Consider the following 26,778-nt stretch of genomic DNA (forward strand, 5'->3'; position numbering starts at 1 on the left):
TGGGCAAAGCAGACCAGAAAACATCCTGTAAAACTTTGTTGTAAAACCGTCCGGACCTGGTGATTTACCACTTTTCATTGCGGACACTGCTGTTGCAATCTCCTCAGGTGTAAATTCTTCTTCTTAACAGTCATGGGAATCTGTATCAATTGAATGCATATTCAGACCATTAAATAATGAATCAATCAGCAAAGGGTCTTGAGGAGATTCAGAGGTGTATAGTGCAGAGTAAAATTGTTTGAATTGATCATTGATCTCTTCATGTATAACTGTGGTGGCACCAGACAGGGTCCTTATTTGTGGGATTAAACGTGAGGCCTCAGATTTACGGATCTGATGTGCAAGGAGTTTACTGGCCTTGTCACCTTGTTCATACACTCTGTATCGAGTTCGCAAGAGTAAGTGTTCAGCTTTTCTGGTAGAAAGCTCATCAAATTCAGATTGGAGTAGTTGGAGTATCTTTATGTAGTTCAAATTCAGATTGGAGTATCTTAATGTAGATCAGAGGAAGGATCTGTAGCATATTTCTCATCCAATGTAGCTATGGCTTCGCTCAGGTCTCAAAGTCACTGAGAGCGAGCTTTGTTTTTGTTTGCTGTATAAGACATTATTTGGCCACGTAGGTATGCTTTGAGAGACTCCCATTTGAGAGACTCCCATATGGTAGAGCAGGACATACCTGACATTGAATTCGTTTCTAGGAATAAGGTGATTTCAGAAGAAATTAAATTGCCAAACTTCTTATCCGAGAGTAAAATGGGGTTAAGACGCCATTGATAACACCTAGGAGGTCGCTGGGGAAACTCTAGTTCAAGCACTAATGGTGAATGGTCAGAAATAACAATACTCTCACAAGTAGACCGTCAAAGGTTAGGCAGAAGTTTTAAATGGGCTGAGAAACGGGCCGAGAATCGCAGTCCATACTTCACACCTGGTTGGTTTCGTAGTAGTCATTTGGCCTGCCCGAAAGCTGCACGCTGCCTGGAAACAGTGGGGGAGTAGTCCTGGTAGATAGAGAAGCTCTGTCCTTGAAAGCTCAGAGTGGTATTGCGGGCTCGTCGGAGAATCTCCATCTTCTCATAGAAAAAGTGCACTCGAAGAATGATGTCACAGGGCCTCTCATCATCCCGGGGCTTGACCGGTGGGTACGATCAATCAGGGGCTTCTCATCCATGGCAAGAACATCCTTCAGCAGCCCAGCAACGGAATGCGTGGTGCGAGGCATTTCCGCTAACTCTGGGACCAATACCAGTCTCAGGTTATAGTGGTGAGAGAATCCCGCTAAACTCACAACTCTCCTGCACCTTTTTCAGATCCGCAGCCAGGCGTTTTACGTCAGCCTCCAGGGAGGTAGTTCGGTCGGAGACATTGGTAGCAGAGGTCTCCAGTGCTGCAATCGTTGTAGTGTGCAACTCTGTTGTTGTTTTGAGTGGTGTGATTGCTGGCGCCATCTCGTTCCGCAGGATGGTTAGATCTGCTTTTAAAGTATCATAAACATCCTGTATTTCGGGCCTCAATCATAGCAACTACCTCCGTTTTCATTTCAACTATCTCAGAGCGTAGTAGTTTGATGGCCTCGAGAATGTTCATTTTATCGCCACCAGGTCAAGCCATTCCCCCTGGTAAAGTGTGAGTCCCCGGGCCCTCAGACTCAGGAGAGGGCGGTGATAAGAGTGGGTCTTGTAGGCCAGGTTCTCTCAAAGTCACGTCGACATGCTGACATTCGAAAGCAAAGTAGTCTTGGTTTTTACGGAAAGGGATCCCCAAATTAATATTGGAAAATAAATACGGTTCTGCTGCAAAATTCACATAAACTTTGAGAATATTGCGGGAGGAAACGGAAAACACGTCAGTCGCACATTGTGATCCTCCAGCGATGCAGGTGGATGGCACAATGGCTTCTGGCTCGGTACCCGTGTTGTCAGTGGTGAACTGGCAAGAGAGGGCATCAGGCTTGGTATTCTTCGAATCTACCAGAGAACAAGACCCACCTGGCTTGCCGAGAGTTCAGACGTTTGGCGGTTTGGATGTAGGACAGGTTTTTATGGTCTGTCCACACGATGAAGGGGCTTACAAAGCCCTCCAGCCAGTGACGCCATTCCTTCAGAGCCAGCTTAACTTCCAGGAGTCCCTGATTTCCAATGTCAAAATTCCTCTCTGCAGGTGAGAGCTTATGGGAAAGGAATACACATGGGTGGACCTTCTGATCAGAGGGGGAACGTTGAGACAGAACGGCACCTACCCTGGTGTCAGAGGTGTCCACCTCCACGATGAACTGGAGTTCTGGGTTGGGCTGTGTAAGGACCGGAGCAGAGGTGAAGCTTCGCTTGAGTTCCAGGAATGCTGCCTCTGCCTCAGGAGTCCAGTGGAACGGAGTGGAGGTGAGAGTGGAGGTGTAAAAATGTGCAAATCCCATTTAACGCTGTAGCTGCTACAAGTTGGAGGGCGTAGTTCACTCTGACTGCCATGACCTTGGCATTGTCCATATGTAACTGTCCCTGTGCAATAATATAACCCAGGAAAGACACTGTGGCAGCATGGAATTCACATTTTTCAGCTTTAACGAAAAGCTTATTCTCCAAAAGACGTTGAAGAACGTGTTGCTGGTGAGCCTCAGGATCCTTGGAAAAAAATCAGGATGTCATCTAAATAGATAAAAACGAAGTGTCCAATTACATCATTGACTAGGTTCTGGAAAACAGCAGGGGCGTTTGTAAGTCCAAAAGGCATGACCAAATATTAAAAGTGACCAAGTGGTGTGTTGAGCGCAGTCTTCCACTCGCCCCCCCTCCCCCCTCTTATGCGGACAAGGTGGTAGGCATTCCGGAGGTCGAGTTTGGTAAACACCGTGGGGGGGAAATAGCAGAGCTGATGTGTGGCAAGGGGTACTTGTTCTTAACAGTGATATTATTCTGCCCACAGAAGTCTATGCACAGCCTCAGTGACACATCCTTCTCCTTCACAAAGAAAAACCCAGCACCCACCTGGGAGGAAGATGGCTTGATAAGTCCTGCAGCCAGAGAATCCTGGATGTACCTCTCCATAGACTCTTGCTCGGGACGTCTGGGGAAGATGGGCAGGCGATTTGGCTCAACAGTATATCCCCCACTACTGCCGAGCCCCCTCTTTTGCTGGACACAGGGAACAAGTGGAGACAAAGTGACCAACGTGGCCACATTATAGGCAGCTCCTAGAGCTAATTTGTCGTTGCCTCTCCTCTGGAGAGAGAAGGGCCCGGCCGAGCTGCATGGGTTCAGGATCTGGACGAGCCTGGGGATGGGATGCAGTCAGAGGACAAGGTAATAAAGCAGATTTTTTATTTGATTTATTTCACCTTTATTTAACCAGGTAGGACAGTTGAGAACAAGTTCTCATTTACAACTGCGACCTGGCCAAGATAAAGCAAACCAGTGCGACAAAAACAACAGAGTTACACATTAAAAAACATACGATCAATAACACAATGGGAAAATCTGTATGTGTAAATGTAGAAGAGTAGGGAGGTAGGCAATAAATAGGCCATTGAGGCTAAATAATTACAATTTAGCATTAACACTGGAGTGATAGAAGTGCAGATGATGATGTGCAAGTAGAGATACAGGGGTGAGAAAGAGCAAGAGGGTAAGTAATAATATGGGGATGAGGTAGTTGGGTGTGCTATTTACAGAATGGCTGTGTATAGGTACAGTGATCAGTAAGCTGCTCTGACAGCTAATGCTTAAAGTTAGAGAGGGAGATATAAGACTACAGCTTCTGTGATTTTTGCAATTTGTTCCAGTCATTGGCAGCAGAGAACTGGAAGAAAAGGCGGCCAAAGGAAGTGTTGGCTTTGGGGATGACCAGTGAAATATACCTGCTGGAGTGCGTGCTAAGGGTAGGTGTTGCTATGGTGACCAGTAAGCTGAGATAAGGCAGGCTTTACCAAGCAGAGACTTATAGATGACCTGGAGCCAGTGGGTTTGGCGACGAATATGTAGTGAGGGCCAGCCAACGAGAGCGTACAGGTCGCAGTGGTGGGTAGTATATGGGGCTTTGGTGACAAAACGGATGGCACTTTGATAGACTACATCCAGTTTAGTGAGTAGGGTGTTGGAGGCTATTTTGTAAATGACATCGCCGAAGTCAAGGATGGGTAGGATAGTCAGTTTTATGAGGGTATGTTTGGCAGCACGAGTGCAGGAGGCTTTGTTGCGAAATAGGAAGCCGATTCTAGGTTTAATTTTGGATTGGAGATGCTTGATGTGAGTCTGGAAGGAGAGGTTACAGTCTAGGCAGACACCTAGGTATTTGTATTTGTCCACATATTCTAGGTCAGAACCGTCCAGAGTAGTGATGCTAGTCGGACGGGTGGGTGCGGGCAGCAATTGGTTGAAGAGCATGCATTTAGTTTTACTAGCATTTAAAAGCAGTTGGAGGACACGGAAGGAGTGTTGTATGGCGTTGAAGCTCGTTTGGAGGTTTGTTAGCACAGTGTCCAAAAGCCAGATGTATACAGAATGGTGTCGTCTGCGTAGAGGTGGATCAGAGAATCACGAGCTGCAAGAGCGTCATCATTGATATATACAGAGAAAAGCGTCTGCCCAAGAATTGAACCCTGTGCCATAGAGACTGCCAGAGGTCCGGACAACAGGCCCTCTGATTTGACACACTGAACTCTATCTGAGAAGTAGTTGGTGAACCAGGCGAGGCAGTCATTTGACAAACCAAGGCTATTGAGCCAGCCGATAAGAATGCGGTGATTGACAGAGTCGAAAGCCAGTGCTGTCTTTTATTGATGGCGGTTATGATACTGTTTAGGACCTTGAGCATTGCTGAGGTGCACCCATGACCAGCTCGGAAACCAGATTGCATAGGGGAGAATGTGTGGTGGGATTCGAAATGGTCGGTGATCTGTTTGTTAACTTGGCTTTCGAAGATTTTAGAAAGGCAGGGTAGGATAGATATAGGTCTGTAACAGTTTGGGTCTAGAGTGTCTCCTTATTGAAGAGGGGGATGACCGCGGCAGATTTCCAATCTTCTTCAACCTCTTATGTATCATAAGAGGTTGAATAGGCTAGGAATAGGGGTTGCAACAATTTCGGCGGATCATTTTAGAAAGAGAGGGTTCCAGATTGTCTAGCCCGGCTGATTTGTAGGGGTCCAGATTTTACAGCTCTTTCAGAACATCAGCTATCTGGACTTGGGTGAAGGGGAAGCAGGGGGGGGGGGGCTTGGGCAAGTTGCTGCGGGGGGTGCTGAGATGCTGGCTGTGGTATGGGTAGCCAGGTGAAAAACATGGCCAGCCGTAGAGAAATGCTTATTGAAATTCTCGATTATCGTGGATTTATCGGTGGTGACAGTGTTTCCTATCCTCAGTGCAGTGGGCAGCTGGGGGGAGGTGCTCTTGTTCTCCATGGACTTTACAGTGTCCCAAAACGTTTTGGAATTAGTGCTAAATAACTCCGCAGGATGTTTTTGTGCTGATCAAGGGCAGTCAAGTCTGGGGTGAACCAAGGGCTATATCTTTATTTTTTTTATTTTTTTATTTTACCTTTATTTAACCAGGCAAGTCAGTTAAGAACAAATTCTTATTTTCAATGACGGCCTGGGAACAGTGGGTTAACTGCCTGTTCAGGGGCAGAACGACAGATTTGTACCTTGTCAGCTCGGGGGTTTGAACTCACAACCTTCCGGTTACTAGTCCAACGCTCTAACCACTAGGCTACCCTGCCGCCCCTGCCGCCCCACTATCTGTTCTTAGTTCTACATTTTTTGAATGGGGATCCTGGTTGAAGACAGCAGAGGTGTATTTAGAGGGCAAGTTGGTCAGGATGATATCTAAGAGGGTGCCCATGATTACGGATATAGGGTTGTACCTGGTAGGTTCCTTTGTGTGAGATTGAGGGCATCTAGCTTAGATTGTAGGATGGCCAGGGTGTTAAGCATGTCCCAGTTTAGGTCACCTAACAGTACAAACTCTGAAGATAAATGGGGGGCGATCAATTCACATATGGTATCCAGGACACAGCTGGGGACTGAGGGGGGTCTATAGCAAGATGTTATGAAACCCTACCTACCCTCTCCCTCCAATGCTCATGGAGACGGTTGTCGATGCGGATAGCGAGAGAGATGAGTTCATCAAGTCCATCAGGCTCATCCCTGGACACCAACTCGTCCTTGAGGGTCTCAGTCAGCGAGTTCCGAAATGCTCCCTGAAGGGCCTCCTCATTCCAGCCGCAACGGTGCGAAACTCACATTCCATCTCAGCAACACTATGGGGGCCTTGACTGAGGGACAGTAGTCGTTTAGCGGCATACTTACCGCAGACCGGGTGGTCGAAGACATTCTTCATCTCCTCCATGAATCTGGAGTAGGAGAAGCAGATGGGGGACTGTCTCTCCCACACCGCCGTGGCCCAGGAAAGCGCTGCTCCATGGAGGCAGTCGATCAGAAAGGAAATCTTGGCCCGTTCGCTAACAAAAGAGTATAGTGAATATTGTATCAAAAAGGCTCTGCAAGCTCCGAGGTTGACATTGTAACGCTCGGGAGTTGGAACAAATGGCTCGCGGAGTGGAGGAGAAGGACTTGGAACTGGTTGTGAGCTCTGGGCGAAGGGTCGGCCCTGTAGGTCAGACAGGCTCTGTGAAAACTCCTTGATGTACTCCAGAAGGGTCTTCAGGGCCTAGTCATATTGCTCGAGCAGGGCGCCTTGGCCGGCGAGCGTTTGGTGGAGAGTAGCAGAGTCTGATGGGTTCATCTCTTTGGCCAGATCGTACTGTTATGCGGAGTGGAACAGGGGAACCCAAAGAGCAGACTCAGATGAGGAGACTGGGATGAAGTAATCAAGGTATTTATTGACACACAGGGGGAGATGGAGTGCAGGTCAGGGGAAGCTCGGGCGGGTTGCTAGAAATCAGGTGCGGAGGCTGAGGCTGGAGCAAGAGAGGTTAAGACAGGGTAAGCAGGTCCGGAGGGGAACCAAGGGAGTAGTAGAGTGGGGAATCCAAGACAGAGTAGCAGGATGATGAGATGTGGGACTGGAGACAGGGACCAGAGTCAGAGCGGGCAGAACTGTAGCAGAGAGGAAAACAGCGTCAGGCAAGGAAAACAGGCACAACAGGATCTGAACAGTAACGAACGGCTAGAAACGTAGACTGACTGAGCAGAGATTACGATCTGGCAGTGTGAAGTGGCAGGGCTGAGTTTTTGTAGAGGGCTTGATTATGGAACAGGTTGCAGCAGGTGGGGATCTGCTCTGACTCCAGCACACCTGTCTCCACCCACACAATCACAATCACAATCACACACACACACACACACACACACACACACACACACACACACACACACACACACACACACACACACACACAGGGTACTGGGGGAGTGGCGGTAGGTCAAGGATACACAGGAGGAGCAGTGGAGGGCATTGCAGGAGCAGATGTGACAGACACAGACTGTGAACAAGCAATTCGGTGGCATTCTCTCTTTAATTTGTCACCACCATGCTCGATGCTATATACCAGGACCGCTACTTCGATGCAGACAAGAAACAGGGTTTACGTGAAATGTTACATACACAGCTGGACAAGATGGAAACGGACACAGTGACAGTGCGCACAAAGGAAGAGCGGCCACGGACAGACAGAGCTGAAACTTCACTGCTTGACATGTATGATGAAATCCTGGTTGAGGATGAAATGAACAACGAAGCAGCACAGCAAGGAAATGTAGAAATAGGTTTTGATTATGTTTTACTGGTAATGGGGACGATACATAAAATGCCAACAAAATAACATTTTGGTCAGTGTGGTGTGTGTAACCTTTATTTAACTAGGCAAGTCAGATAAAGAACAAATGATTTGCAATGACGGCCAACCCCGGCCAAACCCGGGCGGCGCTGGGCCAATTGTGTGCTGCCCTATGGGACTCCCAATCACGGTCCGATGTGATACAGCCTGGATTCAAAGCTTAAAAGGCCGCAATTTTTTTTTTATATCGGTTATCGGTATCAGTTTTTTTGACAAGTTAAATATTGGATATTGGTATCGGCCAAAAATGTAATATCGGTGCATCACTATGTCAGTTAAAAACTTATTTACAATGACGGCCTACCCCAGCCAATCCTGACGACGCTGTGCCAATCTTCATCAATTCTGCTATAATTTGCAAATAAATTCATTAAAAATCCTACAATGTGATTTTCTGGATTTGTTTTCTCATTTTGTCTGTCATAGTTGAAGTGTACCTATGATGAAAATTACAGGCCTCTCTCATCTTTTTAAGTGGGAGAACTTGCACAATTGGTGGCTGACTAAATACTTTTTTGCCCCACTGTACATACTGTTCCCCAACCAGAAGCCATGGATTACAGGCAACATCCACACTGAGCTACAGGTTAGAGCTGCTGCTTTCAAGAAGCAGGACACTAATCCGGATGCTTATAAGAAATCCCCTACAACCTCTTACGAGTATCATGGATTACAAAGGGAAATCCAGCCGCATGCTGCCCAGTGGAGCGAGCCTACCAGACAAGTAAATGCCTTCTATGCTCGCTGCGAGACAAGCAACACTGAACCATGCATGAGAGCACCAGCTGTTCCGTATGACTGTGTGATCTCGCTCTCCGTAGCTGAGGTGATTAAGAACTTTAAACAGGTTAACATTCACAAAGCCGCAGGGCCAGACGGAATACCAGGACACATACTCAGAGCGTTGGCTGACCAGCTGTCAAGCAAGTGTCTTCACTGACATTTTCAAGTAGACCACCATAGTCCCTATGCCCAAGAACACCAAAGTAACCTACCTAAATGGCTATCGCCCCGTAACACCTTTATCTATAGCCATGAACTGTTTTAAAAGGCTGGTCATGGTTCACATCAACTCCATCATCCCAGACACCATGTACCCACTCCAATTCGCATACCGCCTCAACAGATCCACAGTTAACGTAATCTTTATTGCACTCCACACTGCCCTCCTGAACAAAAGGAATACCTATGTAGGAGTGCTGTTCAGTGACTACAGCTCAGCATTCAACACCATATTCCCCTCCAAACTCATCACCAAGCTCAGGACCCTGGGACTGAATACCTCCCTCAGCAACTGGATCCTGGAATTCTTGACGGGCCCCCCCCAGGCAGTACTGGTAGGCAACAACACATCTGCCACGCTGACCATCAACACGGGGGCCTGTCAGCGGTGTGTGCTTAGTCCCCTCCTGTACTCCCTGTTCACCCACAACTGCGGCACTGCACACAACTCAAACACCATTATCAAGTTTGCTGAAGACACAATGGTGGTAGGACTAATCACCAACGATGATGAGGCAGCCTATAGGGAGGAGGTCAGGGACTTGGCAGGGTGGTGCCAGGACAACAACCCCTGCATCAATGTCAGCAAGACAAAGGAGCTGATTGTGGGCTGAGCTCCCTGCCGTCTGTTGTTTACGAGGCATGTGACAAATAATGTTTTATTTGATCAGTTTCAATGTGTCATAAACCTAGCATGAAAGTTTAGCTGTGTGGGCTAATATAGTTGTCATGTTTGCCTTGGGGTAAGTCTACTCTAAACGGTGCCTGAGGAAGGCCTGGAGTATCAAGGACCCCACACACTGCAGCCACGAGCGATTCACTCCCTTACCGTAGGGCAGACGGTATCGGAGCATGAGGTCTGATACCAACAGGCTCAGAGACAATTTCTATCTACAAGCCATCAGACTGCTGAACACTTGAAATGGACTGACCACCTGCTCTGATTCTCTGCACTTTATTACACATGACACACACACAGACAGACACACACAACAACTTCCGCTACTAGACTCTTATGACTGCTAAATACCGCACAATTGAAACACTTGCTACCCAATCCCCCTTTCCCAAAACATGTATAAATATATTAATGTAGAAGTGTTTAGAAACACATTCTATTCTTATTTGCAATAAAAGTGACTCCAAAATTACACAATACAGTCATTTTGTAAAAAAGTAAGTACACCCCCTGGAAAAGTAAGTACACCCCTGGAAAGGGGTCTTTTATTTTTTACTGATTTAGACACATGGATATTTGAGCTAAATTCCCACCACATTCACATTGATAAAGGTAACCCAATTTAACAAATCACAAAAAAAAACATACTTTGAAAATGTTATGCAATTAAAATGAACAAAAATGCCCTTTCTATCTGGAAAAAGCCCATCACATACAATTGCTAAAATTAGAATCAAGTGCACAAAAACAGGTGCAAATGAAGAGAAAATCATTAGAGAGAAACTCAGAGAGTGTCCAGCCTTCCATAAAGATTAGAAACTGGTTTGGTCCTAACCATATGGGTGTGTGGTAACACATCATGCCAAGATCAAAAGACCTACCTGAGGCCCTCAGAATAAATATTATTGATGCCCATGAGTCTGGGAGGGGTTACAAATCCATTTCCAAGCAATTTGAAGTACATCATTCCACTGTCTGACGGCTCATCTACAAATGACCATTGGCAATCTACCTAGGACAGGACATCCCATCAAATTCAGCCCAAGAGCTGACCAAAATATGCTCATAGAATTCTCTAAGAACCCCAGGGTAACATCAAGGGATCTACACGCCTCTCTTGCCACAATCAATGTATAAGTGCATGAGTTAACTGTCAGAAAGAGACTGCACAAACGTGGCCTATATGGGAGGTCAGGAAGGAAGAAGCCTTTGCTCTCAAAAAGTAATTTCAAGACACAACTGACGTTTGCCAGACAACACCTGGGTGAAGACCAAAACTACTGGAACAATGTGCTCTGGACAGATGAGTCAAAGGTGGAGTTGTTTGGCCACATTGCCAGATGCCATGTTTGGTGAAAATGGAACACTGCCTTTGAACAGAAGACCCTCATACCAACTGTAAAGCATGGAGGCGGTGGCATTATGGTTTGGGGCTGCTTTGCTGCCTCAGGGCCTGGCCAACTTGCCATCATTGACCATGAAATCTATATTGTACCAGATAATTATTGAGGAGAATGTGAGGTCATATGTCAAAATGCTACCGAACATGGATCTTGCAACAGGACAATGATCCAAAACACACAAGCAAAGCTACAACAGAATGGCTCAAAAAGAAGAAATAGAGGGTTATGGAATAGCCGAGTAAAGTCCAGATCTCAATCCTGTCGAAATGCTGTGGGGGTCTTGAAGAGGGCTGTGCATGATGCAAGAAAGCCCTCAAACATGAACCAGTTGAAGCAGTACTGTAAAGAAGGGGGGGATTCCTCCCAGTCGATGTAAGAGTCTGATAGACAGTTACAAGAAATTGCTACATTAAGTTATTTAATCTAAAGGGGGTAATACAAGCTATTGAAGCTAGAGATGTACTTATTTTTTCTGCACTATGAAATTGCATTTCTGTTGATTTTTGATTAATAAATGATTGCAAAGTATGATCTTTCAGTGTCATTTGTTAAATTAGGTTTCCTTTATCTGTCAATAGTGTTGAAGTGAAGATTACATATCCATCTGTCAACAACAACAAAAAGGCCACTTTCCAGGGTTTTTTCCACGACTGTACATTATTTACCATTCATTTCTATTGGGCATAAAACGCACAAAATAACCTGAAACACAACCAAAACAACAGAAAATGTGTAGAGTCACAAGCTTGATGTAATCATTGCGTGCTATGAATATGGGACCAAATAATTCACATTTTACTACATTTACTATTTGTCCCAATACTTTTGGTCTCTTAAAATGGGAGGATTATGTACAAAAAGTGCTGTAATTTCTAAATGGTTCACCCTATACGGATAAAAATGCCCTCTAATTAAACTTGATAGTCTGAACTTTAACCTAACCTTGTATCATTTCAAATCCAAAGTGCTTGAGTACAGAGCCAAAACAACAAAACATTTGGAACTGTCCCAGTGCTTTTGAAGCTCACTGTAAATGCGTATTCATCTCTGTTTCAGCACCAACTGGTAGATTTAAAAATACTCTTGAGTTTGTAGATTATTTAGGTCGATTTAATTATTAGGTCATGCAATTAAAATTTGGAATAACGTCACAGATATTTATAGCCTACTTCACTGTGGAAAAGGGGTGGCAATAAATAAATACAGATTTTCAGTTTGCTTCCATGACTGGTTTCACATTAGTCTCCAGGGATCGTAAGGAAAAAATCACCTAAAACAATTGCTATGTGTATTTACAATACTATTCTTCAAATGGATTATACATTTACCTAGCTCTTATCAATACCTATTATCAATGTATAAATTACAGTGCATGGAGAATGCTCTTATGTCTATCAGAAAAATAGAAAATATATGCTTTTTCAACTTGGAACTGGCAGGTTCGCTCAACATTATTCATGATTCCCTCATGGGTAAAGGTGGTGGAATTAAGTAAATATCAGAATACACCTCCACCCTGAATGAATAGCGGCTGGTGAATAGCATGCTATTCTCGTGCTTAAATTCAAGGTCAGAATAGGAATAAAAAGGTCGGAATTCCTCCCTTAGGGCTCAATTCTGATTTAGGCCTTTCTTACACAGTAGTTGGTATTCAGATTCAGATTTACCTTTAAAAAGGTAGGTTGCAGGTGTGGTCCCTTGTGCGCACTGAATAAATGTAATTCAACAGCTGAAAACTGTTGCTGGAGAATATATTTTCTTGTGGAGTTGTCATTCAAATGGGTTTTCAGTGCATTCATCTTAAACCATCCCTTTAGTGTACTTTCAATTAGAATTTTGTCAAAAGACTAGAATACATAAAGAGTACAGGTTCAGAAAATAGGGATCAATGAAAGAAAACCATCTAAATATATCCATATTCTTCTCTGTTTCAGCACCAACTGGTAGATTTAAAAATACTCTGATCTTGTAGATTATTAAGCCACATTTTAAGGTTATGAAAGTACATATTTATTTTTATTTAACCTTTATTTAACTAGGCAAGTCAGTTAAGAACAAATGCTTATTTAAAATGATGGCCTACATGTATAAATCATTAAAAAAAAGTTTGGAGAGCCTTTACGCATTAAATATATTGATTCATCAAAAATAGAGTAGTTTGAGTCATTCAGAAAGTTGCCACATTCAGTTCTTTAACCAATGGTAATGTTGGAAGATTAGTGTACATAGAATTATAATAGGGAGAATAGTATACAATAGTAGGCTTATACCTTTGTCCATTTCAACCACGGCCAAGTATTGCGCCATGAGTCAGGTTTGTTATTGTTTGGTTTGCGCTCTGCTCCATAACGATTTAATTAGCCTAAACCCTTTTTTTAAAATATATATACTGAACAAAAATAAATGCGACATGCAACAATTTCATTTTTTTTTTACTGAGTTACAGTTCATATAAGGAAATCAGTCAATTAAAATAAATATATTAGGCCCTAATCTATGGATTTCACATGACTGGGTATAGGCCCTCCCACTTGGGAGCCAGGCCCAACCACTGGGGAGCCAAGTCCAGCCAATCAGAATTTGTTTTTCCCCTCACAAAAGGGCTTTATTACAGACAAACACTCCTCAGTTCCATCAGCTTTCCAGGTGGCTGGTCTCAGATGTTCCCACAGGTGAAGAAGCCGGATGTCAAGGTCCTTGGCTGGCATGGTTACACATGGTCTGCGGTTGTGAGGCTGGTTTGATGTACTGACAAATTCCCTAAAACAACGTTGGAGGTGGCTTATGGTAGAGCAATTAACATTAAATGCTCTGGCAACAGCTCTGTTGGACATTCCTGCAGTCAACATGCCAATTGCACGCTCCCTCATAACTTGAGACATCTGTGGCATTGTGTTGTGTGACAAAACTGCACATTTCAAAGTGGCCTTTAATTGTCCCCAGCACATGGAACACCTGTGTAATGATCATGATGTTTAAGACATTTGAGACTACCCATTCCTGCAAGTTAAAAGGCTGTACAATTTAAATTCCACATAATGGCACAGGATTTCATAAACTTTACTGTGGGATGGTTTTCTATGTTAATATGCTTCAGTTTGCTGCCATATGACTGGTTTCACATGTCTCCAGCGATTATGAAGGTAAAATATATCTAAAACAAGTGTCATTTATATTTACAAATCCCTTATCCAAGCAGACTACTCCTTCATCTAGCGGTTATCAATAGTTATTTCAAGTTGTAAATTACAGTGCATGGGGAATGGTGTTATTTCTATCTGGAAAAAAATTCAATAGATGCTTTTTTCACTTGGAACTGCTTATTCATGGTTTTCTCATGTGTGTAAAGACGGTAGCATTATTATGGCATTAAGTCAAGGTCAGAATATGGCATTTGTACCCACCTCTTCCCCACCTTAATTTATTCAATCTCCACCCAAAACGAATAGCAGGTGAATAGCACACTGTTATCATGCTTAAGTTCAAGGTCAGAATATACATTGAGAGCAAAGTGCATAAAAAGGGAATTATGTTACATTTATGCGCGCTTAACTTGGGTTGGAATCGGGGCCTTAGAGAATAGCAACTGGTAATGCTTTGGGGATGTTTGTCTGAATGGGGTAAGAGGACACCCACCTGACAACAGGTGCTGTGGTAACAGAACACTTACCTAATGACTGGTCCAGGTGCCATGGCGATGGCACGTACCTGACTGACCACAATAACTATGTTACCTTATAATGGGGACACCCATTAATACCCCTTTGAACTCTCTAGGTTATGTTCCATCCTGAGAAAAAGGAGATCCTCATGTTTCAAGCCTATTTTCCCTCATCTGTAACAATTTATTGCTTTTTTTATATATATATTTTTTCAATTGTTATAATGGGACTGTGTGAGAGCCTCGAGAGGAGATTACACACTGTCTTGTGGCATTCCCCTGCTTCCTGTATGTCAGACGACTCATTCAGCTCCAGCTGCAGTGGGCAGCATCCTGCATGAATGGCACTACTCTAGTCATAAGTGGAAAACCAGTCACGTGCATCACATGATACACATTTAACAGCATACATTATTCTGGCCCGTAGCCGTGGGTGACGCCTCATTAACTTCTAAATCTAATTATACAAGCTTCATCCTAATATATCTTTCATCTATTAAAAGCTGATGTGCTATAGTATGTAATTGAAAATGCTTATTGTAGTGGGGTTTTCCCATACATGTCATCTGACCAAGGCAAACTCTGGGACCTAGTTATAGGATATAGGGCCCAGAGTTTTCCCTGGTTAGATCAAGTGTTCAGGAAAAACTCCTGACCTATAAAGTAAAAAAAAAGTAAATGGACCATATTGATCCTTGGGGGACACCAATCATTAGATTCTGATATACTGATTCTGTGTGTACCATATCACAAGTATTCTCTCTGTGGTGTTACAACCCATACAGATGGAAAAATCACCCCTGAACGTCTAACACATCTTTAATGAATAGACTTTTAAAGAATGGAATGTAAATTTCAGACAACATGTTTTATATAGTAGGTTTGAAAGAAACTTTGTTCAAACAGCACTCCAAATCTTTTATATTAGTACTCTGTGGATTTCTTTACATAAACACTGCAATCAAACCAGGACACCTCTCTTCACGGAAGGCCATTCACCAAACAAAGTGACAAGTAAACTTAATTAATTCATGTGCTACAAGCAATAATAACATAATAATCAGTGCTGAAAGATTAGATAGCAGAAATGGATGTAAATATAAGATTGTCAGAATGTAATTCAGAGCCAACATATCAAAACAAGGTTCTCACTTAGGTGTTTAGTGTGCTCCCAATGTATGACATAAGCAATACCAATGTGTTGACACCTTTAGTATGACTCCTTGTCTTTTCTCCTTCTACACCCTCCCTTATAATGCTCACAACAACCATCTACAGGGGACATACGCAGTACAAACAGGCAAATATGCTACAGGAACCTTGGGATATCATATGACATCACAAATATGACCTCAAACAGTAACCTTAGGTCCTCATCCTAAAAGCTTCCTGGGGATGATCAGATACCTTCAAATTAGAATATAAGAAAATAAACATATACAATGTCTTCGGAAAGTATTCAGACCCCTTGACTTTTTCCACATTGTTACATTACAGCCTTATACTAAAATGAATTCAATACAAAAATCCTCAAATCTATACACAATACGCCATAATGACAAAGTAAAAACGTATTTTATTTTGAATTTTAGCAAATGTATCAAACATAAAAAACAGAAATACCTTAATTAGATAAGTAATCAGCCTCTATGCTATGCTACTCGAAATTGAGCTCAGGTGCACCCTGTTTCCAATGATCATCCTTGAGATGTTTCTACAACTTGGAGTCCACCTGTGGTGGATTGATTGGACATGATTTGAAATGCACACACCTGTCTATATAAGGTCCCACAGTTGACAGTGCATGTCAGAGCAAAAACCAAGTCATGAGGTCGAAGGAACTATCCATAGAGCTCCGAGACAGGATTGTGTCGAGGCACAGATCTGGGGAAGGGTACGAAAAGATTTCTGCAGCATTGAAGGTCCCGAAGAATACAGTGGCCTCCATCATTCTTCAATGGAAGAAGGTTGGAACCACGAAGACTCTTCCTAGAGCTGTCCACCAGGCCAAACTGAGCAATTGGGGAGAAGCGCCTTGGTCAGATAGGTGACCAAGAACCCGATGGTCACTCTGACAGAGCTCTAGAGTTCCTCTGTGGAGATGGGAGAAACTTCCAGAAGGACAACCATCTATCTCTGCAGCAACTCACCAATCAGGTTTTATGGTAGAGTGGCCAGACGGAAGCCACTCCTCAGTAAAAGGCATATGACAGCCCGCTTGGAGTTTGCCGAAAGGCACCGAAAGACTCTCAGACCATGAGAAACAAGATTCTCTGGTCTGATGAAATCGAAATTGAACTATTTGGCTTGAATGCAAAGTGTCTGGAAGAAACCTGGCACCATCCCTACGGTGAAGCATGGTGGTGGCAGCATCATGCTGTGGGGATGTTTTTCAGCTGCAGGGACTGGGAGACTAGTCAGGATTGAAGCAAAGATTAATGGAGCAAAGTACAGAGAGAGATCCTTGATGAAAACCTGCTCCAGAGCGCTCAGGACCTCAGACTGGGGTTAAGGTTCACCTTCCAACAGGACAATGACCATAAGCACACAGCCAAGATAACGCAGGGGTGGCTTCAGAACAAGTCTCTGTGTGTCCTTGACTGGCGCAGCAAGAGCCCGGACTTGAACCCCATCGAACATCTGTGGAGAGACCCGAAAATAGCTGTGCAGCAATGCTACCCATCCAACCTGCCAGAGTTTGAGAGGATCTGCAGAGAAGAATGGAAGAAACTTTAGCCTAAACCCTTTTCCGAATGCACTGTATAGTACGGATAATATGCACACAAACTCATGTGTTTGAAAACCAACACTGCTGGCTTTAGCATGATACCCATGCTGTGCATATGGACTTTTGGGTTGAGTTTTCTTTTCACAAAAATACTGTATATATTGTCTCATTTGTAGATTATTGGTCAAAAAAATCTTGGAAGAAGTCTTAAAAGGTGGTCACAATTATATTTGGCCATTGAAATACAGCGACTTAAGTTTTCAGACATCGACTTCTTCCCCATTTTGTTGTGTTACAGACGGAATTTAAAACGGATTAAATTGAGATGTTTTTGTCACTGGCCTACACACAATACCCCATAATATCAAAGGGGAATTATGTTTTCAATTATTTTTACAAATAGCTGAAATGTCTCGAGGCAAGCCTAAACTTCAGGAGTAAAAATGTGTTTAACAAGTTGCATGGACTCACTGAGTGCAATAATAGTGTTTAACATGATTTTTGAATGACTACCTCATCTCTGTACCCCACACATATAATTATGGTGAAGGTCCCTCTGTCAAGCAGTGAATTTCAAACACAGATTCAACCAATTTAGGCCAATGGTGACTTTAAAACAGTTACAGAGTTTAATGGCTGTGATAGGAGAAAACTGAGGATGGATCAACAAAGTGTAGTTACTCTACAATACCAACCTAATTGACACAGTGAAAATAAGGACACTTGTACAGAATATAAATATTCAAAAACATGCATCCTGTTTACAACAAGGCACTAAAGTAATACTGCAAAAAAACTGACAAAGCAATTCACTTTTTGTCCTGAATAAAGTTATGTTTGGGGAGAATCCAATACAACACATTTCTGAGTACCACTCCATATTTTCAAGCATAGTTGTGGCTGCATCACGTTATGGGTATGCTTGTAATCATTAAGGATTGGGGAGTTTTTCAGGATAAAAAATGAATGGAATGGAGCTAAGCAAAGGCAAAATCCTAAAGGAAAACCTGGTTCAGTCTGCTTTCTACCAGACAAATCTACACTGGAGTTGCTTACCAAAAAGGCAAGACCTGAGCATGGTTGTCTAGCAATTATCAACAACCAATTTGATAGAGCTTGATATTTATTTTACAAGAATAACAGGCAAATGTTGCACAATCCAGGTGTGGATAGCTCTTAAGAGACTTACCCATAAAGACTTACTGCTGTAAGTGCTGCCAAAGGTTCTTCCACAAAGTATTGACTCAGGACTGTGAATACTTATGAGATATTTCTGTATTTCATTTTCAATAAATTTGCTAAAATGACAAAAATAATGTTCACTTTGTCATAATGGGATATTGTGTGCAGATAGGTAAGAAAAACAAAAACAATCCATTTAGAATTTAGTATTCATACCCCTTGACTTATTCCAAAATGTGGAATAAGTCAAGGGGTATGAATACTTTCTGAAGGTACTGTATATAAATAAAATAACAAAGCCATCTAAAAAAAACTCATACCATCTCCAACAGACATTATGTAAAGATTAAACATCTTTGTGGTTGCATATCGTAAAGTATTGGTATTGCACCTCGTACAAAAATAAGATATTAAATACTGTTTGCCAGGTTACAAATATATAAAAAAGAGGAAAGCGTCCTTCAACACGAGAGTGTTGTGTCTCAAGAGTCTTGTGTTGCAATTGGCTGAGCCTTCAAGTTCACCAAATACATCAAGACCAATGGGGGAGTAGAACCTTTGTCACCCATTCAAAGTGGTAAGGAAGATGGACAAGGCATTAAGGGTAGTAAGACAACCTAAGGCATTTTCACTTGAGTAATTTTTACAACCTAAACTTACATGACTGGTTCCTTCTTCTCAAGTCCAGGGGCACTTTTTGCACACTCTTTACATTCCTCACCCACCCACTCAAACTCATGTGCACAGTACATAGACACACTCACGTACACTACATGCATATGCCCCATCTCCTAATGTGCACTAGTTTCATAAACACTAAGTGTTCATTAAGGCATTCTACACACAAATTCCTTCATACTGTACATACTCACTCTCTAAAGCCCATGAGTCAGGCACACTACTACTGTACAAACACACTTTGGCATACTCCTGTACACTACATTGACTGTCAGAAGAAGGCACTGTAACGTCAGGATCTCCTTCATGTGAGTGGTCCTGGGTTAGGGTCCTGGGTAAGGGTCCTGGGTGGAGGAGGTGGTACCCACCCCACGGTTCTCCTCAGGCTGGCTGCTGGGGATTGACGTTCATGTGAGGGGGGTGGCCCAGGAGTCCAATCCTCTGCTTTTGTTTCCTCTGCTCTGTCATCTACCGAAAGGGGGAAGAGTGTTGATCTCAACCTCAAATAAACACAGTACACACCCAATAACAAACACATGGAGAAGCGCACAAAAATCTGCACACTTACTGATAAATGCACTGAGACACACCCACAGAAAGTTTCCTGTGGCAAGCTTTGACATAGACCATTGTTGATCCTTTGAACTCATGAACTGCCAGCCCCTTCCTCCACACACAGCCCAGCTGCCGCATATTTCTCAACAAATCTGTGAACCCACCCTGGGCCCACCCCACCCATCACAGCCAACCCCGCAAACATTTCTCCACAACCACTCAACAGCCCAGAGCAGTGAGGGAATCTGACATACCTTCTGCTCAATTCAAAATGACCCCTAGCTCCTACTCATAGGCACTTATTGTAAACATAAAAGGATTGGATCAGTTTAAAGGGTACGAAGAAAGAGTTTTTCTCTCCAAAATAACAAGAGTGTGGTCAAAGTCTTAGTAGCTTAGTTTTAGTCACGGCCTGGTTATCTACACCTCCAAAAAATATATATTAGTATTTTAAAAAAAAACATTTAGTCTAGAAAAAAATATATATCTTCGGGACAACCCACAATGAACAATTGTCAAAGTCGTATGGAGAACTTACAGAGTTCGTATGCTAACTCGAGCTGGCTAATGTTAGCCACTAGCCATGCTAGCATGTAATTACATTCCAGAACGAGTGTTGGCGGTGATGAGCTACAATCCATCAATCACCTCAGTTTCAGCACCGGCTGGCTCTTGTTGCCTTCTTGCATCGGGCTCAGTAAGCAAGAAAAATCGCTCCATCTTGCCTTCTAATAGGCTAGGTGGAATTTCTCCCATATTGCTTTTCACCAATCCAATCATCTCAGAACTACGTGAGCACCTTGCCAATTAGCTGTTGGGAGCCAAGGTGTGATTTGACAGACATCTGTCTGTGTGTCTGTGCAGATGAGACTCACCTGCTCCTTGAGCTCCGTGAGCTGTCCAGACAGATTGCATACCAGCCTCATGGCTGACTCCAGCTTCTCTTGCAGATTTCTGATCTCGTTCTGTTCGCCTTCCGCATCACTGCTCACCAGCGACATCGCACGCATCCGTGGGAACCAGTCCAGATTGTGCTCCTGTAAAATAAGATACATTTATTTTATCTTAATTGACTTGCGTAGGTAAACAAAGGAAGAATAGATAGAAACATACAGACATCCAATGGCTTTGAGGAGGGGGTGATGGATATCAAAGAAAACGATCAGCAAAAAAGGAAGACTCAAAACACTGAAAGTGATTTATGCCCCTAAGTGTGTCTATTTGCATTGAAACATAAGAAAAAGGCCAGGGATTGTTAGCGTTGCAATCCTCCCTTGTATTTGTGTTACTAGGATACTGTAAGAATATTTCGAAGATAAATACACAACACAGAGGACGAGAGGTCAATAGAGGACTAAAAGTTAAACGATCAATGGAAAGTGTTTTTTCTGTAATAGGGGATTAATGATCAATGAGACATGGGAGGAATTTCAGTCTGGGACTCATAGCAACAAAGCAAGTTCTCATTGTTCCAAATTGTTTATACATTGAACCTGAAATAGGATACTTGTTATTTAGCTATTGGCCCAGTTTTATTGCAAGGAATTCCAATTGGTCAACCACAGGCTAGGGCTGGGTTATAAAACTATATCCTGTCCCTTTGTTCTGTGGAGAGAATCACTAAGGAGAGATTCACTGAGGACAGGGGAGAATGAACATCTACCTCTCAGCATAACATCTATGATTTGTCCTCTTTGAATAAACCTATTTTTTTCCCCCTGATTATTCTTTGGGGTCTGTGTTATTGAAGAGTAACATCAACTGCTAACACCACCAAACTGCACAGACCAGTATGATGACATGATTGCTACCAAAATAACAAGGCCGAACAGCAAAAATTAATAGTCTTTAAGAGATGACTCTCCTGGCATCTCAGGTTTATCATTGTTGAATACAAAAATGAAACCCATTCCCTTTTCTAGTGCTATCATTGTGCCTCGTATCACAGCTTAATCTGTTTTAGGGTTAGACAACAGTTCATGTATAAGTCTTACCCCTCTGCCTTTCTGTTTGTCTCATCCAGTGAGATCACTGGGTGTGTGTGTCATCCAGTGCGTTTGTCATTCAGTTGGTCAGTGACATTCAGTGTGTACATGCTATCTCTGTCAGTTGAGGGTGGAAGGGCAAATAGCTACATTGGAGGTGTATGTGCCCGCGAGTGTCACATTCTCCTCTCTGACTCAATACACACAACGTACACACAGTTAGTAAAGGTCAGCAGCTAGTTAAGGGATTTACCAGAACACACAAACAGCAACTCTATGGCCCTACATGCACCCTACAAACATCAGTCTCCCCCCAGGACAGGATGTAGTGTACTCTATGCACTCATGTCAGTGGGTAATGGGGACGGCCTGGGCTTATGCTGTGTCACATTACATATTAGACATTGTGGTCTGACATGGGAAATGTTACCAGCTCAGGCCTGGTGTGTGTGTCACCTTGATCATCTCAGCGACGTAGCTCTCGGGGCCAGTGTACTCAGTGGAATCCTTCACTTTGACCAGCACTATGAAGAACAGGTAGTGCCACATGTTGTGCTCCTCCTTGATGTGCTCCTCAAACGTCACCGTCTTGTTGTCAAACTTGTCTCTCTCCAGACCTGTGAGGAAACACACACATGCACACACACACACACACACACACTAGAGATCGTAAATCAAGCCGCTGTCGACCTAAGAAATAAGAAAAATGCGACTACCTGACAGCAGAGGAGCACTTTTGACCCTGTGATATGGCGTGATGTTTAATGAAGCAGATTCCTGTAAAAAGTCCATCTTTCAGTCTAATGACTAAACAACATTAGTCTACACGGATAAACTGGCCAACTTCCTGGAATCTCCAAAATATGAGAATTGCCATGTGAATTTGGGAAATGTGGAGAAAGTGTGGGGATTTTGGATTTTATCTATCTAGGCAAGCGGTGTCAAATACATTTTGGCCCGCAGGTCGCGTTTGGTCTTCACTGAGGTGAAATATATTTCCCTGTAGGGATGGGCATTTGACATTTTTACTGTTCCAGTACTCGCATGATTTCTCCCCTGAAGTACAGATAAAAAAATCTATATATATTTTTTAGAACACTAAAAAAATGTGTGTGCATTTATCTATATGCCAACAGTGAGAAACAAGGCCCAATTTATCATAACCATTACAGATAACGAATCCTAATTGACCCATATATACTCAGCTAATAAAAAGAAAAAAAGCTCCATTTAAGACTAATTTATTAAAACTGTTTTATCAACTGGTTATGTTATACCGTGGAACACAATCTTCAAAAAGGTAGTAACCTTGCTTGTTGAAGTTTATGGCTGTGCAATGTGATAGGCTTTTTTGTTAATTTAACAGACAAGATGCTATTATTCCCTGAACCCTTATCACAGTCAAGACCAGTGGTATTCATGAATGCCAAGGGAAGCCAGGTATCCCCAAAAAATGTACCAAGAAAAAAACGAAATAATTTATCTTTCCTCTCTCTGTGTTTCATAATTTTCTTTATATTCGCAAGAGGCTGAATTTATTGCACCGGAGAAAGCATCCAAGCGAGAGAAACATCGCCCCGCTGTCTCTGTAGGTGTAAGGCCATTTATCTGATGCTGTCTGGTCCAAAAGAGTATAACATTGTTTCTGCCCCTAGCATTGAATGCAACGGAAGTCAGCGAGCATTTGGCCTTCCTTGATAAAAAAAGAAATAAAATAATAGCCAATCAGCATTGAGCTAAACTGAGTGAACTCAACTGTGAATGCCCCCCCCCCCAAAAAAAGAGTCAAGGGAAGCCAGTTTGGATTTGGCTCCATTCCGATCACATAGCATCGAGAGCATACCTCATTGACAGAAACTCTTTGAGCATCTTGTTGTGTTGTTGTCCTCCGGTGGCTAGCTAGCTATCTATCTAAAATTAGTAATTTCCTAAACTAGCCATGAATAGAGATTTGGACTTGTGGTTTTACTTAATTCTCCGTACTGGCCAATTATAACGGCGATTCTGATCCAACCATAAATTCATACAGTTTGCCCCTGGCCTGAGAAGATGGAAGTTCAATATGTAGCTAGATGTAGAAGGTAGAAGGCTAATGTTAACTAGCTAACGTTGCCCATGAAAGGAAGTTAGGTTAGCAAGCATGCATTTTAGCCAGGTAGAGTAGGACGACAAAAAATAAAAGCTTTTACTTGTATGACAGTCATATACCATTTCATCAACGTGAAAGAGAGGAGTATGGCATTGGCGTTTCTCTACAAGTAGGGTGAGTGAACGCACAGCTACTGGTCAAGACACACCTATTTTATAGTAAAATAATGATGTAACATAACAGAATAAAAGAGAATAGTGTAAAGTGATGCGCATCTCGCATATGGAAGAGTTATTCTAAAAGTGTGATCATTTGAAACAGGGCTCAGTTTGGGTTACAAACCAGAATCTTTCTTTTTTATATACAGACGTTCGATTTAGTTTATTCTGCCTGTTCTTTGGAATGTTCTATATGGATTAACAATTCCACATTGAACACTGCATGGGGATGAATTACGGCCACAACATCTGCTTTGTGAGTAGGCCCAGACTTAATGATTCTGATGAAAATACGCTCCGTCTTTAGCAAACTAATGTTTTTGCATATTTTCAGTGTGGAACCTGTCTATGTTTAGCGGGGTTATTAGCCTAGACTAACCAATTCTAAATGACACTAGCAGTTCACAAAGTAGGATCGCCACTAGTTACCACAGCCACAAAGTATTAAACCCCACCTATTTCTACAAATTCTCTTATCTGATTTTAAACCGAATCCGTAACCCTAACCACAGTGCTAACCTTATTCCTAACCTTGAATTAAGAATTTATGATAAAACTGTCGTCATTTGGCAAGGAATTTAGCTTGTGTATCCCATCAGTTAGATATGTTGGATTAATGGATTAAATAAAACATTTCCTCATCAATCTACACATTAAACCCTATAATGACAAAGCAAAAACAGGTTCAGTAGTTGTTGCAAATATATTAAAAATAAAAAACAGAAATACCTTATTTACATAAGTATCCAGACAATCGATATTGAGTTCAGGTGTATCCTCTTTCCATTGATCATCCTTGAGATGTTTCTACAATTGGATTGGAGTCCACCTGTGGTAAATTCAATTGATTGGACATGATTTGGAAAGGCACACACCTTTCTAGATAAGGGCCCACAGTTGACAGTGTATGTCAGAGCAAAAACCAAGCCATGAGGTTAAAGGAATTGTCCGTAGAGCTCCGAGACAGAATTGTGTCGAGGCACAGATCTGGGGAAGGGTACCAAAAAATGTTTGCAGCATTGAAGGTCCCCAAGAACACAGTGACCTCCATCAATTCGTAAATTGAATAAGTATTCATTGCGAAAGGTGCTTCAACAAAGTACTGAGTAAAGGGTCTGAATACTTATGTAAATGTGATTTAAAAAAAAAAAAATTAAATAAATGTGCAAAAATGTCTAAAACCTGTTTTTGCCTTGTTATCAAATGTTATTGGTCATATACACGTGGTTAGCAGATGTTAATGCAAAATGCTTGTTGTAGCGAAATGCTTGTGCTTCTAGTTCCGACAGTGGCGTAATCTATATAGTGTATATAAACTACATCCGGCGCCGACAGAGATGGCCGCCTCGCTTCACGTTCTTAGGAAACTATGCAGTATTTTGTTTTTTATGTATTATTTCTTACACTGTTACCCCAGGAAATCTTAAGTCTCATTACATAGAGCCGGGAGGAACTATTGGATATAAGAGCAACGTCAACTTACCAACATTACGACCAGGAATACGACTTTCCCGAAGCGGATCCTCTGTTTGGTCCACCACCCAGGACAATGAATCGGATCCCAGCAGGTGACCCAAAACAACGGCGACACAGAAGGGCCTGACGGAGCGGTCTTCTGGTCAGGCTCCGTAGACGGGCACACCGCACACCGCTCCCGAGTATACTACTCGCCAACGTCTCTTGACAACAAGGTAGACAAAATCCGAGCAAGCGTTTTGTCTTCCAGAGAGACAGAGATTGTAACATTCTCTGTTTCACAGAAACATGACTCACTCGGGATACGCTATCAGAGTCAGTACAGCCACCTGGTTTCTTCACGTATTGCGCCGACAGAAACAAACATCTCTCTGGTAAGAAGAGGGGCGGGGGTGTATGCCTTATGATTAACGAGTCATGGTGTGATCATAACAACATACAGGAACTCAAGTCCTTTTGTTCACCTGAAATAGAATTCCTTACAATCAAATGCCGACTGCATTATCTACCAAGAGAATTTTCTTCGATTATAATCAAAGTCGTGTACATCCCCCCCCAAGCAGTCACCTCGACGGCCCTGAAAGAACTTCAATGGACTCTATGTAAACTGGAAAACACATTCTGAGGCTGCATTTATTGTAGCTTGGAAATTTAAAAAGGCTAATCTGAAAACAAGGCTCCCTAAATCTTATCAGCATATCGAATGCACGACCAGGGCTGGGAAAACCCTGGATCTTTGTTACTCTAACTTCCGCGACGCTTACAAAGCCTTCCCTCGCCCTCCTTTCGGCAAATCTGACCACGTCTCCAATTTGTTGCTCCCAGCCTATAGACAGAAACTAAAACAGGAAACGCCCATGCTCAGGTCTGTTCAACGCTGATTCCACGCTTCAAGATTGCTTCGATCACGTGGACTGGGATATGTTCCGGATAGCGTCGAACAAAAACATTGATGTATACGCTGATTCGGTGAGCGAGTTTATTAGCAAGTGCATCGGTGATGTTGTATCAACAGTGACTATTAAAACCTTCCCCAACCAGAAACCGTGGATTGATGTCAGAGCATTCGCGCAAAACTGAAAGCGCGATCCACTGCTTTTAATCAGGGCAAGGCAACCAGAAACATGACCGAATACAAACAGTGTAGCTATTCCATTCGCAAGGCAATCAAACAAGCTACGCGTCAGTATAGAGACAAAGTACAGTCGCAATTCAACGGCTCAGACATGAGAGGAATGTGGCAGGGTCTATAGTCAATCACGGACTACAAAAAGAAAACCAGCCCCGTCGCAGACCCCGATGTCTTGCTCCCAGACAAACTAAACAACTTCT

At 42.8% G+C, this 26,778-nt stretch overlaps 1 protein-coding gene and 1 long non-coding RNA gene across 7 annotated transcripts in view; one reads left to right on the forward strand and one right to left on the reverse strand.

The window, feature by feature from the left end:
- LOC149982609 (uncharacterized) overlaps positions 1 to 26,778 on the forward strand; it is a 102,297-nt gene that overhangs the window by 4,442 nt on the left and 71,077 nt on the right. The window lies entirely within an intron of this gene.
- The window catches only part of LOC110528182 (inositol 1,4,5-trisphosphate-gated calcium channel ITPR1), a 192,358-nt gene continuing 183,449 nt past the window's right edge, over positions 17,870 to 26,778 (reverse strand). For all 4 annotated transcript variants that reach the window (XM_021610040.3, XM_021610038.3, XM_090241406.1 and 1 more), the window contains 3 exons: positions 22,120 to 22,280; positions 20,554 to 20,715; positions 17,870 to 19,591 (listed from right to left, as the gene is read on the reverse strand). In XM_021610040.3, coding sequence (XP_021465715.3) covers positions 19,505 to 19,591; positions 20,554 to 20,715; positions 22,120 to 22,280 — 410 coding nt within the window. In that variant the 3' untranslated portion in view covers positions 17,870 to 19,504. The remainder of the gene's footprint in view (positions 19,592 to 20,553; positions 20,716 to 22,119; positions 22,281 to 26,778) is intronic.

This window comes from Oncorhynchus mykiss, chromosome 7 (assembly GCF_057628025.1).
Source record: "Oncorhynchus mykiss isolate SJ-2025 chromosome 7, ASM5762802v1, whole genome shotgun sequence".
In the NCBI taxonomy this organism is placed as follows: Eukaryota; Metazoa; Chordata; class Actinopteri; order Salmoniformes; family Salmonidae; genus Oncorhynchus; species Oncorhynchus mykiss.